Here is a 16178-nt window from a genome sequence, read left to right on the forward strand (position 1 = left end):
AATGCTTTGAACTCATTGATTTTGTTAACTACTCCTTAAAAGTTAAAATCTCCAACTATTATTATAAATTTTTCTACTTATTTAGTTCTGTCAATTAAATTTTAGTGAATTTATCCAGCTTTATTGAGACACAACTGACATATAACATTGTGTTAGTTTAAGATGTACAATGCGATGACTTGACACACATACACGTTGCAAAATGTTCGCCACATAAGGTTAGTCCCCACCTCTGTCACCTCACATAATGGCTCTTTAGTTATTATTACAGTACTTCCTGCATTACTAAACCCTGTTATTGCCCAAGGACCCTTGAGGATTGCTTTGTCTTCTTGATTAATTGCTTGTTATCACAGGAGATGGCTATTATAAAATACCGTCTTTGTCTCAGGGAACACTTTATGCTGAAATTTATTTTGTCAAGAATGAACATAATATATTAACACAGCCTTAAGTTTTCTACTTCATGTAGTTTCTACCCCTTTAGTGTAATCTATAACTCTTTATATTTAAACCACAGAGCTTGTAAAAAGCAAAGAGGAGGGTTTTTTGTTTTGTTTTGTCTAGTCTAAGAGCCTCTACTTTTCAACTGGAATGTTTAGTTCATTTATATTTAATGTATATGTGTACATGGTTGGTTGAAGTCTATCATACTGTTATTTGTAGTAATTTGCTCAATTTGTTTTTTCCTCCCCTCTCCTGCCCTATTTGGAAGAATAAAGTGAGCATTTGTTTATTTTGTATTCCTTTTAGTCTCCCCCTTCCTGTGTGTGAGAGTGCGTTTAGTGACTCTTGATTTTATAATTTCCTATACGTACTGGACATTATGTGGATTGCAACAGGCATTCTTGGTTTATACCATCTGCCATTAATTGATATGCTTATTGATATAAGGACTTTAGGTAAGCATATATTCATTTACATACTTCTAGTTCCCATATATTTATGCTTATAAATATATAAATATAGATAACAAATTATAATTACTTCCTTTTTGTCTTAAATAATCAATTGTCTTTTAGAAAAACTGATAGAGAGTAAATATAATTTCACACATATTTTCCATTTCAAAGCTCTTCATTCCATTGCATACAAGGTTTTATTTGTCATCATTTCCTTTCAGTCTAAAGAACTTGTTAGATTCTGAGATAATAAAAACTAAAGGGAAAACAAAAATCTTCCCTTCTCAATTTCTACATTATCGTTCAGTCTCAAGGCTTATTAGGAAACCTAAAGATGAAACTAACTGCAATTTTACTTGTAAAAATCAATTAGATCATTCTCAGCCACTTCCACACAAACTGATTGAGTATTGTGCTAGCACTGGCATAAACAGTCATCAAAACCAGACTCGTGACTGGAAAAGCTGAAACTATGACCAACTGCTTATCAAAACAAGAGCATGAAAGAACATAAATTCATGTATTTTTAAGACTACGCTTACATTTTACAAAAACGGTTACTAATTTTTTAATCCTTAATGTGTGCCTGCCCATACTAAATACGCTAAGAGTTTTCTTTGTATCTTGCAAGATAAACATGATTTCCTTCACTTTTTTTTCCTTTTTTTTGGCTGCCCCATGGCATATGGAGCTCTTGGGCTAGGGACTGAATCCGAGCTGGATTTGGGACTTATGCCACAGCAGCAGCAACGTGGGGATCCTTAGCTCACTGCCCACTGCGCCCACTGCACTGGGAATCAAACCTGAGTCCCTGCCCCTGAAGAGACATGCTAGATCCTGTTGCACCACAGCAGGAACTCCTGCTGAGGAGGGTCAAAGAATTCAACTAACTCCCTCCCAACTCTTACAGCTGGAAAAGGTCATTCCAGAACCTGAATACAAGAAATGAGCCAAAGTCAATTCATTTTATTGTGTCTACAAAATACTGGCAAGAAGTTTCTTCAGTAGAAAGTTTACTGAGAAAATCATTTTGTAATTGAGATGTGATTCAATGTGCTAATGATTTAGAATTAAAAGACCAGGATTTAAATGACCTCAGGCAAGTCATTTAGTTTTCTGAGTCAGAGTTTCCTTGGAGTTACTGAGAATATCAAGTGGCTAGAACGGCACGGGTGTTCTATAGAGTATTTATTAAAAATAAATACAATTATAAGTAAATGTAATCTATCTACTGTTGATAATTATGTAAATATAAGAATCCAATTCGAAGGACGGCAGATAGAGAACATACTTTCAGTGATCATTCCTATAGCTCGTTACTAGAATGACAGCAGATAAAGATACGTTGGGACTATTACTTTTAAACAAAAACTTTTTTTTTTTTTTTTTTGTCTTTTTGCTATTTCTTGGGCCGCTCCCGCGGCATGTGGAGATTCCCAGGCTAGGGGCCCAATCGGAGCTGTAGCCACCGGCCTACGCCAGAGCCACAGCAACGCGGGATCCGAGCCGAGTCTGCGACCTACACCACAGCTCACGGCAACGCCGGATCGTTAACCCACTGAGCAAGGGCAGGGACCAAACCCGCAACCTCTTGGTTCCTAGTCGGATTCGTTAACCACTGCACCACGACGGGAACTCCAAACAAAAACTTTTTAAAAAATCTTATTTATTTGAAGTAGGATCTGATAAATTACTAAGACAAGGTATCTTTTGCAACCTATTTTAATGCAAAAATCTTAATCACTATGTAAGTTGCTGTTGTTAAAAATTTGGTTTCTTAGAGTAAGTGACTCATCTGCAGTGATATTCACTGCATATAATAATTTGTTCACAGTATAGCTCCTGATTCTATAAAATGCAGAGAGATTCAACAGTTTCTTAAATGTGATTAGATTTTTCTTAAAGAATCAAAGTGGTTTTAATCAAATATAAAATAAGAGACATTAGAAATCAGAAACAAGACAGCTTTGGAGCAGAATGAGTGGTAATTAAGAGAATGATACTTGAAGTCACTGAAAAATTTATCTAATTCTTGACTCCAACACATGATGGCAAATGAGAAGACATCTGTTTGCCTCAGTTTCTTGATCTGTGAAATTAAGATAATGGTAGTACCTAGGTCACAGCCTTGCTATAGTAATTAAGGGAGATAGGGCATGTATTGCATTATCAATGACATAAGCTGTAAGATTATAGATGCAGTAAATTAGCAATAACAATGAGAGGTAGTGTATTTTTACTCAACTGCTTTCATTCAAGGCTCAGGTCTGCCACATACTAACTGTGTGGCCTTGGGCGAGTTATTTAATAGCTCTGTGTTTTCTCATCTGTAAAACAGAGCTATCAATACTAGTTGCAACCTAGGTGTGATGGGATGTTTAAATGAGATAATAAAGCTGACACTACTTAAAATCTACAGTGCATGGGAAAATATTCTAATCCTTTGCGGGGTCCTGTTGTGTGTGAGAGGCAGCACACCTGGGCCTATCTCTCCCAGGTCCATGGTGGAGATCTGTCCCCCAGCGATTAGCGAAGGCAAGTGGCTTAGCCTTTCTGCACATCAGTTTCCACATGAAAAGGGGATGAAAATAACATCTAACAGATGACACCCAGATTCCAGCTCTGAAAGGCTGCTCTTCATTCTCCTTTCTTGAACTCTGAACTACATCATTCATAATCACTGTGACTTTTAGCAAAAAACTTAACTTTTCTTTTTTGTCTTTTTAGGGCCATACCTGTGAAATATGGAGGTTCCCAGGCTAGGGGTGCAGTTGGAGCTGCAGCTGCCAGCCTACACCACAGCCACAGAAACACCAGATCTGAACTGCATCTGGGACCTACACCACAGCTCAAGGCAACGCCGGATCCTTAACCCACTGAGCAGGGCCAGGGATCGAACCTGCAACCTCGTGGTTCTTAGTCGGATTCATTTCTGCTGTGCCACGATGAGAACTCCAAGACACTTAACCTTTCTGACACCTGGCTTCTCATCTAGGAATTGAGGATGTTGCTGAAAAGCCATCTATTTAGGTGACCTGCGCTGTGACGGGCAGCTCAGGACAGTGACTGTTCTCTCACTCCTACAAATAACTGTTTTCCAGGGTTTCAGGCCTCAATGTCCCAGCAGTCTCTGAATTGCACTGCTAAATTAAGGCATCACTTCTCAACCTGCCTCATTTGCTCTGGAGAAATTCCCAGGACAGACTCAAAAACAGGACATCCAGCTGTTCTCCCATGAGGCAAACAGCCCAAACCTAGTATTTCTACCAGCATGAGTCCCCCTGTGGGGTCACCACACGTCCCACCTCACTGAGGGCTTAGGGGTTGTGTGTGACAACCACCTCTCTCTGCTTTATTTCTAAGAAGGTGTTGTGCTATTCCAGATCTCCTCCAAGCTGCGGGGCCCAGCAGAGAAGCTGAACACTGGCCATTCAAGCCTGCTCCGGAATCCTGGGTTGTAAGGGGCTTGCTCTGGTGCATCCAGAATTAGGAGAACCCCTGGCCTTAGCAGGTAGGCTGTGCTCTGAATTTTTACCAACTGGGGCCAGGGAGCAGACAGAAACACTATGTTTAGACTTTTTCCATTCTTTTTTATGCACAGTCGCAGGGAGCCTTTGAAAGATACAGCATCGGCCCTACTTTTCAAAGGAAAAACAGGTGACAAGTTTAGGTGATAAGGCCCACGTCCTGTAGCTGGTAGGAGGACTGACTGACAGACAGAAAGGCATTTCCAAACTATTAATGAATAATCATCGATAAATAGAATGAGCAATAATATTAGAGAAAATGACTCTATTAACCATCTTTCCATTTTCTCCACAGAAAATTCTATTATAAAATCACTATTAAATGAAGACACAATCTGAAGCAGGCAACTAAAATAATGAGAAATGTTACTGTAGGATTTTGTCAGGCAGTTAATTAATACAAATATTATGTTATTTTTTATGAATGTTGTGATACTAGCTTCTAATTCATTATTTTTGAGTGATTCTTAATCACTCTAATTATTCAATTTTACAGCTTCTTTTTTATTTATAATTTATAACTTTTCTTTACACAAGGCTCCCCCAAACTTTCAGCACCTAAAACCTTCTACCGACTACTGTATAGAGGGCTCTGACATATCATTTTTCTTAGCAGAGGATGCGCCAACAAGATATGCCACGCATCTCGCTCCCTATCTGCTAAGTACACTCATACAGAAACAACAACGTCTGGTAAGCATCTTTTCAGAAAGTGAAGTAAAGAAGGGGCATTCACACCCATCTTTAAGGCAGAGGGATTAATCACGAGTTGTCGGCTGTCGCGGGTGAAGACTGACCAAGACATTTGGAATATGTGTCCCCTCGTCTCGTTTTCCATTAGATAATTGGTAATAGTTTGTCTGGGCAATGGCGGCAGATCAGCTTTTAGTGTCTTTCCATCCATCCTCTGCTTCCCACAGCTGCCCCGATCTTCCTTCCAACATATTCTTGACATCTTGCCGAGGGCTCTAGCGGCCCCTATGGGACCTTCGCTCTTTGTGCGGGGCACACAAAGGCACAAGTCCAGAAAGAGCCACACAGGCACATGGCTTAACAAGCACATAGAAACTCCCCCTGCCCCTTTTTAAAAAGTGCCAGACTTGGGACACAGGGTTTGGACATTTCGGTCTCAACCGCCCCTTCGTCATGGTGTCTCATGCATTTATCCCCCTGAAGAGGCGTTAGAGACCCACCTGGCCCAGCTTGTGGGTGGATGCCAAGCTCCTCAGCATATGACATGAGGCCTGGAACCACCCGCCCCTCTCTTTTATACCCTGAAGTCTGGTTGAACAATGTTCCCTGCTGGTTTTGATTACACTTTGGTTTCTCCATGTTTCTTTGTGACGGCTCGTGTCAAAGACTGTATCTCCAGATCCCCGAGACCTTATGACTCATTTCTAACCAACCTGGAGATTCAGGGTGAGCCTCTCACTCTCCAAGAATCCTCTATTGTCCCTGTGTCTGCAGGGGACATCCTTGTCTATATCCCAGGGGCGCAATTGACCCAGCCTTGCCATTCTTAACATGCCCTCTCAGAACTGAGGGGTGAGCAACTTATCACACCGGCGACCAGATACAAGGCCAGTGATTTTGTAACAGAAAGCACTGACCTCAGTTTCTTCGAATCACCGATGTAACTTCATCGGTACCGTTATTGCTCTCGTCCTCATCACTGCGATTCACTGCGGATGGATAAAGTGACTTCCCCACTCACCTAGGGCGAGATCATGAGCACGTTTGCTCACCAACCGCAGACTCTTCCCACAGTGGCTCCAAACACCACTCCATAATTTATCTAGACTTTAAGTATAGTATCGTTAATGGATAGGAGTAATTTTGGTGCTTTTTAATACCGCAACTCTCCAGAGAGCAGTAAAGTTATCCGAGAGCATTAAATATGCAGACCCTGTTTAATTTAACAGTAAGTTCAGAGCTAATTTCAACGTGGAGCTGCAGGGATGAGCGCCTTGTGAACTTTGGGTGCACCGTGGTTATTCTGTCACGTCGTGGGACTCCTTGAGGCCCACTGATTTCCGCACGAAAGGAGAGGGTGAACCTTGTGCTGCTCGTAGAGGGTAAGGCCTTTTTGTGGGCCCTCATCACCCATCACTGTGGTCTTGGGCATGTTAGAGGGACATGGAGCTGGGCACTGCTAAACACGGGCCAGGTGCCCGGGCTATCCACTTCGCCTAAAGATTTGGGGGAGGCAGATGCTATCAAAATGAATACCAGGAGCTCCCGTCGTGGCTCAGTGGTTAGCGAACCCCACTAGCATCCATGAGGACATGGGTTTGATCCCTGGCCTCGCTCAGTGGTTAAGGATGCAGCGTTGCTGTGGGCTGTGGTGTAGGTCACAGACACAACTCAGATCCAGCATTGCTGTGGCTGTGGCGTAGGCCGGCAGCTATAGCTCCGACTGGACCCCTGGCCTGGGAACCTCCGTATTTCATGGGGGTGGCCCTAAAAAGACAAAAAGCACCCCCCCCAAAAAAATAAATAAATACCAATGTATCATTAGCTACAAAACTCACATTTTAGAGATGAAACATCAGCTTCCAAAGAAATTTTCAGTGTATATCAGGCTGCTTTGTACGGGGTCACCAGACTCCCGAAATTTTCAGTGTATATCAGGCTGCTTTGTACGGGTCACCAGACTCCTGAGTGCTCTTTTCTCCACCTCTGCGGAGGCGTCACTTCCGGGGAAAATACCGAGTAGGGAAGCCTCATTGCCTAAAATTCCAATTTCCCGTTATGGATGCAAAAACTTTCAAGATCTGCCCTCTGACCACTTCCCCAGGCTCAACTATTGCCACATTTCTTCATCCATGATGCTGGCCTGGTCTGTGGGACTTCTAGGAAGCACTCATAAACCAGATACCCGTAAACCAGATATCATGCAGGCCCATCCTTAAAACAATCTGGCCACGTGCACAGGTGCCTTTTCATGACAACACCCCCAGTCTCACCCTGCCTGCTCCTGGCAGCATAACCCTGTCTGCATACAGCTATGACGAATTGGCTCGGTCGTGAAAATATCCACCTCCCAAAAATCTGCATCTTAGTATTTGAAACTGAACTTTCATCTGATTAGGTTTTTCTATTTTCAGACCTATTGTACTACAGCCTTGTCAAATGACTTCAGAGTCTCTGAAACAATTTCCAACGTTCCCTGAATTTGGGCTTTTCGCTTCCCTGTCCTTCACTTCCTTGAATCTGCGGGAAATGTCTCCCCAGTCCATCCTTTCCCACCAGACAGGTACTCCCACTCGTCAGTGCAAGATTCCACAACAACACCTGTGCCCTCCGTGACCTCAGAACCTAAGCGGGATGTCACAGTAGATCCATGTGGCCTCTCAACGTGGCTCCTTCCCTGTCACCCAGCAGACAACGCGTTCTGAGAGAACGGAGAGAGATATTATTCTCCTCCGTGTCTTCAGGACTAGGACGCTGTTAAACACAGACGCCTGCACACATCAGCTTAGGAAAGGAAGGAAGACTCAGTGCTTGGGTAACGTAAGAGTTTCAAAAATAAGTACCGAACCGAAGGTAGATCAGATCATCACAGCTGTAAATGTAGGGTGTACCTTTGTTTATTTGTTGCTCCTGCTGAAACACATTTCAATTATCTCCCTCTTAGGCCCAGGACAGTCTAAATCTTCACAAAATACACCCTTGACAGGGCTGTTAATCCACCCACTCCAAGAGCTGGCTCCCTTCTGCCTCAACTACCCACAGGGCTGACAGTGGAGTTTTACGCTTTGACGAGCATCCAATCCTTGTCATCTTAGCTCTCCCCAGATGCCCCCCAGTCTTTACCTAGATTGCCTCATCTGCTGGAAATGCCCTAGTCCTTCTCTCCGCAAGGCTTAGGGCTCCTCATTCACAGAGGTTCCCGAGTCCAGACCCTACGCTCTGGGAAGTGCTCCCTGACTCTCCCTTTCCTCCTGCCCTGCTCCACTGAGTGTCCATACAGTGCTCTGCGCAGCCTTTTGCTGCAGCACTTATCATGCCATCATAATGAATTTACTTTCCTGAAACCTCCCCCAGTATACTAGTCATAAGCACAAAGAGTAAATGGGGATGCATTAATTTTTAATGTTGTTTTAATCAGCTTCATTAAAATGCAATTAATATGCCGTAAGATTCCCCAATTTTAGTGCACACTTTTACGAGTTTTTACAAATGTATGTAATAGTTTAGCCACCACCATAGTCGTCATATAGGACATTTCCACTACCCCTAAAAGTTCTTGGCAAATAATGATTTTTTTTCTATAATGTTGCCTTTTCTAGAACTTCATATACATGGAATCTTACAGTAAATGTTTGTGCCTGGCTTCTTTTATTTAGCATAATGCTTGTGAGATTCATCCATGCTATAGATATATCAGGAGTGTGTCCCCTTCTATGACTAAGTATTCAATCGTGTGGATGTGTCACAATTTGGTTACCCAGTTAGTTACCAGCTAACCAATGGTGATTCAGATTTTGCCTAACATCTTTGGCAATGGTGAGTAAAGCTGCTATGGTCATTTGGGGACAAGTCTTTGTGTGAGCACGTGACGGAACACCTAGAAGCAGGGTTTTGGAGTCATATATATTTAACTTTACCGGAAACTATCAACTATTTTCCAAAGAGGTGTGCCATTCTGCATCCCCACCTGCAATATACTAGAGGTCCAATTAATCAGCCTCCTCCACAACACTGGAACTCAGAATCTTGTTCAGCTTTAGCCATCTTGAATGTGCTACACTACCTCATTGTGGTTTTAATGTGATTTTCCTCATGAAGAGTGACAGCATGTTTTTTTTGTTTTTTTTTTTGTTTTTTTGTCTTTTTGCCTTTTCTAGGGCTGCTCCCACGGCATATGGAGGTTCCCAGGCTAGGGGTCTAATTGGAGCTGTAGCCACCGGCCTACGCCAGAGCCACAGCAACGTGGGATCCGAGCCACGTCTGCGACCTACACCACAGCTCACGGCAATGCCAGATCCTTAACCCACTGATTGAGGCCAGGGATCAAACCCGCAACCTCATGGTTCCTAGTCGGATTCGTTAACCACTGCGCCACGACGGGAACTCCGACAACATGTATTTTTATTTGCATATATACTACTTGCATGTTTTCTTTGGCGAAATGAATATACAAATATTTTGTCCAATTTTTTTTTCAACTAGAATTTTTGTCTTATTGAGTTGTTAGAGTTTATTATGTATTCTGGATACAAGTACTTTATCACATAAATGTTTTACAAATACTTTCTGTCAATCATTCTCTTTGTTTTTTTTCCGTAGAATTTCTCCTAGACCAAACATTTTTAATTCTGACAAAGTTAGCAGTGGCTGCATTATTTTTGTTATGGTTTGTTTCTTTCCCCGGGACTTAGAGAATTGGTTGGTAGATAGCAGATGTGTAATAAATGATCCAAATACTTTGCAAACTAAACATGCTGAAAAAGCTTCTCTATTTAGCCCCATCAGTGCTCATAACTGAATAAGCTATTGCAATGCTTTTCTAAAAGTTGGACCACGGTGGGTGTCTTTCTATGGGAATACACTTTAAATTTTCTTCAACGGACAGAATTCATGTCCCTATAAGATTCTATGGTTTTGTAACATAAATAAAATATTGGCCAAGACAATTTTGGCCTTGAAAGATATCAAAACAGGTGTTGAGAGCTACTGCCTGCAGCCTGCAGAACAGCTTAAATGTGCTCTCAGGAGTCACTGCATTCTAAACAAAATCCATTTCCAGTGATTCTTTCACAATGAATTAGCACCAAATAGTACTTCCTAATAGGTGAGTAGGATGACAAAATTACAAATACTCAGCATGGCCTGCGAGGTCCTGCGGGCTCAACCCTGTCTACTTCCTCGATGCCATCAGGTGCTGTCGTCAGCCTCACCCTTCCGCAGCCATACCGGCTTTCTCTCAATTTATCCAAGGAGCCACACTCTCAGATACCTGGGTTTGTACTTATCCTTGGAAAGATCCGACTACTTCCTCCTACTTCTAATTATGATTCATCCTTCAGATCTCAGTCCACATAGCACTGACTCAAAGTAAACTTTTCACATGAAACCCCTTCCCATTTAAATTCAATCTTTCTTGCATATTTTCTCATCCTGTATTCAAATCCCCTCCCAGTATTTATAAAGTGTGCAATTATAGACGTTTACAGGTTGAAGTCACAGAAAATGTGGGGAACATGTCTGTTTACTTACTCGCATCTCCAGATGTATCATATCACATATTGATCAGAACATCTGAAGACCAGGTTAAGCCTCACAACCACCACACATAATCCAGTGGGAGCGTACTGGCTGGCACCGAACCACGTTTTTCATGTACACTTCTTAAAGGGGGGTTTGAATTCCACTTTCAAAGTGAAGTCCAGAAATGAAGTGGCTCCATGCTTGACAATTATGGTGAGTCTACAAGATAGATACTGGGAAGTACAAGTTATGGAGGCTCAAGGATATGTCTTAAGATGTGTCGATAATACATAGTTGCTCCTGCATCTACTCTGTCTAACTCTAACTAGAAGGTACCTTCTAATCCCAAAACGATCAAGTTGACATTCCAAAGTGAAACCATGAAGACTGTCATGGCATATCTATCTATCTATATATATATATATCCAGTTCCCTTTTCCTTTCACTCTCTCTCTGCATTTTCCCAGATCTGGTATCTGGTATGGGATGGGCACTCATACAGGAACGTGCAATGAGCAATGTGGAGATTCAGGTGAGTGGTGTTTAAGAATAGGACACATCAATCAGAATCTTTCCAGTATGGAATGTCAATTTGTACAATTTACAACCGTTTCTTTTCTCCCTTTTGACTACTGATTTGACTTAACCCTTTACAAAAGGATTATAATCCCTGACATGATATAATTTTATTGAAATCAAATCTCTAGCTGATATCAATAATGATGATGATAACGCACAGTCATTAAATTGCAATGTGATGGATGATGATAATTACTTTAACTGGATGATCCCATTACATCACTACCATCCACCATGAGTAGGCACTTTCCTTTTTACTGTCGGGTAAGACAGATGTTCAGGATCAGACAACTGTGTTGGCGTTTCCATCTGAGTCTGTCTGACTCCATAACCCATGCTCTTAGTCTCTAGGTTTCAGTTTCCCAGAAGGCATTCTGTCCAAAGCCGTTACTTTTATCTTATGGGGAAAGGGAGTGAAAGGTGAAGAGTCTGTGGCTTAGCAGTGGCAGAACTAGAATTAGTGCCTCGTTTCCTGAGTCCCACTGTCTTTCAACTACTTCTTTTCAATGTGCTTTATATCATGAAAGTCAGAATTTCAGGGTTTCTTAAAAACTAGCAGTCACTGTTATTTAACTCTTAACATTGTGCTAATTATGGGCCAATCCTCTAAACCCTTTATGTGGTTAACCATTTAATCTCCACAAGGACCTATAATAGGTACTCTAATCCCCCCACTTCACGGGTGGAAATCCGAGGCACCGATTGATTAGGCAACCTGTGTGAGAGCACATAACTAGCGAGTACTAGTGGATGGCAGATTTGTGGTTGAATCCTGGCAGTCTGGCTATACACTGTGCACTCTGGACCATTCAGGTGGGATGCTTGTCTTTTAACTACAGCGAACAGGTTGCAGAGCAGAGCTGTCACTTTCGCACAGTAGGAGGAGGAGGAAGACAGGTCTGCCCAAATGTTTGTTTGCTTTCCCCCATGAATTTGCCACATTTAAAATACTTCCCTTAGAGTTATTCAAATTCTGAAGTTGAGTAATTTTTTGATTTGAAGGACAAAAAAGAAAATTGCTTTTAGATTGAAGCTTATTCCTGCTACATGCTAGTACTGATGGCCTTCAGAAACCGGCTTGGTGAATCCGTTTCTAAAGCAGCAAAGTTCCGAAATCGCCTCCATCTCAGTGTTTACTTGGAGGATGAAGGGAAAATTTTAAAAATGGATGTGTCAGTAACAATACTTGAAACAAAAACATATTGCTATGAAAGAAAATGTCATTTTATGATATAATTAGAGTCACTTAGCAGCATCATGACCAACATCAGTTTGTGTAAGACACTAAGTACCCCCCCAAAGTACAGCACGGTCTAGGATGGATGTTATACCAGTATAATCACTTGAACAGCCATTAAATACTTTTATATTTGGGATTCATTCTTTCAGTAAATATTTTTGAGGCCTAATGTATAAAATGCTCACTTCCCTAGACCAATTTATGATCATCTAACTAACTGAGAACACAAATTATGACACTGAAATAAAAATGGAAGAGGAATTGAAGAGCTGAATATTCTTCTTCAGAGAGAAGGCCTTGTCCTTATGTTCTGAGCACAATATAGAACACATGGTAGACGCTCCATGGCTATTTCTCAATTTAATAGAATAGATGTTCATCCAAGACACAGAGCTTTTCTCCATGCGTTTATTATTGGACCATTTCACTAGGGCTGGAGAGGAAATGGGGCATTTATTTTAATACTGTGTCCCAATTCCTAGAGACAAATTTGTGTTCAATTAACACTGAAATCAAATTTCACTGTGTGTGCCTCATGCTCCTCACGCTGATGGGACTATTGGATGCGCCTTGGATTAGACACGAATGATGCCATTCTGTACTTGACCAAGTTATTAGAGAGCCAAAGAGCCGTTCTCTGGGAAGTTCCCATTGTGGTTCAGTGGGTTAAGAACCCGACTAGCATCCATGAGGATGAGGGTTTGATCCCTGGCCTCGATCAGTGGGTTAAGGATCTGGCATTGCCGTGAGCTATGGCTTTGGTTGCAGATGCAGCTCAGATCCTGCATTGCTGTGGCTGTGGTGTAGGCCAGCAGCTGCAGCTTCGATTAAATCCTTAGCCTGGGAACTTCCTGAAATAGGACCAAGGTGTTTACGTTTCAGGGAGATAAACTCTGGTTCAAGTTACGAATGGATTCTGTCAAAGCATCATGGGAATGGAGTTAGCTGTTGAGACAGGAGTCTCCATGAGCTTAGGATTTTTGCTGTCACTCTGTGATGTATTTTCCCACTTGTTCACTTTCTCCCCTCCTACTTTCCTCTCCTTCACAAGCATTTTTCCAACACCCAATGTGTCCTGGGCATTAAAAATGTCTCTGAGAATACAGGCAAGAATACATCCACATTTCTTAAGAAGTCTCAGTCTAGTGGTAGATACAGACTCATAGATAGTAATAACGGAATACGGCAAATGGAAAAATAGACATACAGAGGTATTCAAGGACACATAAGAGAACTAATTCAGCCATGGGGAAGCTAGAAAATACTTCGCGGAGAAGATAAAGTCAAAGCTGAGACTAAAGGGATGACTGAGAATCATCAAGGTAAGGAAGAGGGAGCAGAGGGATGTGGGCACCCTGAGAAGAAATGGACCGTGTGAAAACAGCCCCACAGGATCGGTGGTGGTTCGTGAGACACAGGGGGAAGCAGGTGGAATCAGCATAAAGGGTTAGAAGGAGAGAGTTGCTTCTCTGTGCATGTAGGAATTTGTCTTTGCTGATTAGGGTCACATTCCTTGTTAGTGTCCTGGGCTTCTCTTCAGGACTTTTCCCATTGAGAATTAAATTACACTCCCTTGTTAAGAAGGATACGGATATTCTCAGGAGACAGAAAAGGACAGGAGGTGAGGGGGAAAAAATCCTCTTCCAAAATGAAAACACACAATGGATAGAAAACATTCCCAAATTATTGATCATTTGTGCCAATTTTGTCAGGCAAAGGACGAGGCTCTTCATACCTCTGGAGCATCAGAAAGTGCCTTGCAATGTAGCTTCACAAACTGCAAAGTGACTTGGATATTCCACCAGACCGGGCAGCGTGGAAAAGCCAACAAAAGGAATAAGAGCAGAGGCAGGTAGACTTTCTGTACCTGACCTTGCCTCATTTGTTTACCTTTTCTGAGGCTTTCTTTATTCATAGATAAAATAAGAATTACATTACCCAATTCCTCAGATCAGAAGAAAATTCACCATGTTGTAAGTATAGGTCTACCCAAAGAAGGGAAAGTAGAATTATAAAATATTAGAGGTGAAATTTCCTTAAAGATCATTTCATTGCTCTTAAAGCATTTGTTCATTCATTCAGTTTTAACTCATTCATTCAGTTTTGACTCATTCGTTCCTTTAATAAATATAAGCGGTCTCCTACTAGGAGCTGGGCACTGCCATGGACTCACCCTTCCTGCAGAGAAGGTCACAGTGCAGTGGGGACAGGGGCACAGAGTCCAGTGGGTTCTGTAAGAGAACAAGGCATGGTATAGAAAGGAGTGAGTGGGAGCCTGTGTTTTCAGGTCCACTGGCAGGCTTGGAACAGGGGGGTTAGGGCGAGCATTAGCTTCTAGGCAACAGAGTACTTGCCAACACATCCAGTAATGAGGACTCAGGGCGTGAGAAAGCCTGATGGTGCGTGTTCAACAAGACACTGAGAGGAGGAAAAGAGAGGAGAGGCTGGAGCAGCAGCATCTTCCTTCCTCCTACAGCCCTGCTCTTCTCCATTCTCTTCCCCAGTACTTGGTTTTTCTCCCATCCTGGCCCCAGATATGCTTAATCTAGTGGCAGTGCCAGTGCAGTAAAACCGAAAGATTCTGGAGTTCCCGTCGTGGCGCAGTGGTTAACAAATCCGACTAGGAACCATGAGGTTGCGGGTTCGGTCCCTGCCCTTGCTCAGTGGGTTGACGATCCGTCGTTGCCGTGAGCTGTGGTGTAGGTTGCAGACGCGGCTCGGATCCCGCGTTGCTGTGGCTCTGGCGTAGGCCCGTGGCTACAGCTCCGATTCAACCCCTAGCCTGGGAACCTCCATATGCCGCGGGAGCGGCCCAAGAAATAGCAACAACAACAACAGAAGATAAAAAAAAAAAAAAAAAAGAAAGATTCTGGGTGAAGGGTAATGATTCTTGAGTTCCTGTCCTTGATCTGACCTTGCCTCATTATTGTCATCCATTTTTCTGGATCCTGGCTGTTTTCACTCATTAGGCTTTTTAAAAAAAATTGTTCAGTGATCATTCTTTATCTTAAATTCCATTCAAATAAACTCACAAATGAATGAAATGACAAAAAGAGCTCTGATTGTGGTTATTCTAGGCCATGTAAATACATGCATTATTAGGTAAAGCATTCATTGATAATATTGTTTTTGTGGCTGGGTCAATTTAATTACCCATATGTTCCTGGGGAAATATGAATTTTAAAGACAAAAATGTCTGTGAGTTGCAACTGTGTGCCAGAGGATATGATAAATGTATTATATCAGCCTTTCATTTCATTTTCACAATAAATCTCTGAGGTGGATATGAATAGATGGAGACAATAAAGACTAGAAATCCTCAAAATTCTCCCAAGGTTAACAGAATTAGTAAAGAATTGGGAGGGGATTTAAAACTTCAGCTAAATAACTCCAAAAATCTATTCTTTTGTTTCCCCTAAAAGGTACATTAAAATAAAACTGTAATTGTGAATTGACTGGTTTCAAAACAATCACCATGGGAGAAAGAAAAGGCAATAACCATGGGCAGAGGGCCGGCAAGGTCTGGCTACCTAAAGACGTCTTTTTTTTTTTTGTCTTTTGTCTTCTTAGGGCCTCACCCACGGCACATGGAGGTTCCCAGGTTAGGGGTTCAATCGGAGCTACAGCTGCCTGCCTACATCAAAGCAACGCCAGATCTGAGCCACATCTGTGACCTACAGCACAGCACATGGTAATGCCAGATCCTTAACCCACTGA

General features: G+C 42.1%; 1 protein-coding gene across 1 annotated transcript in view; it reads right to left on the reverse strand.

Moving 5' to 3' along the window:
- The window catches only part of LOC146403653 (uncharacterized), a 648222-nt gene that overhangs the window by 515274 nt on the left and 116770 nt on the right, over nt 1-16178 (reverse strand). Inside the window, exon 3 of the mRNA XM_085024286.1 lies at nt 14635-14692. Coding sequence (XP_084880412.1) covers nt 14635-14692 — 58 coding nt within the window. The remainder of the gene's footprint in view (nt 1-14634; nt 14693-16178) is intronic.

This window comes from Sus scrofa, chromosome 4, assembly GCF_054392235.1.
Source record: "Sus scrofa isolate SSC_HxYL_T2T_F1_AM1 chromosome 4, Sscrofa_HxYL_maternal_Yorkshire_Landrace_v2.0, whole genome shotgun sequence".
Taxonomy (NCBI): domain Eukaryota; kingdom Metazoa; phylum Chordata; class Mammalia; order Artiodactyla; family Suidae; genus Sus; species Sus scrofa.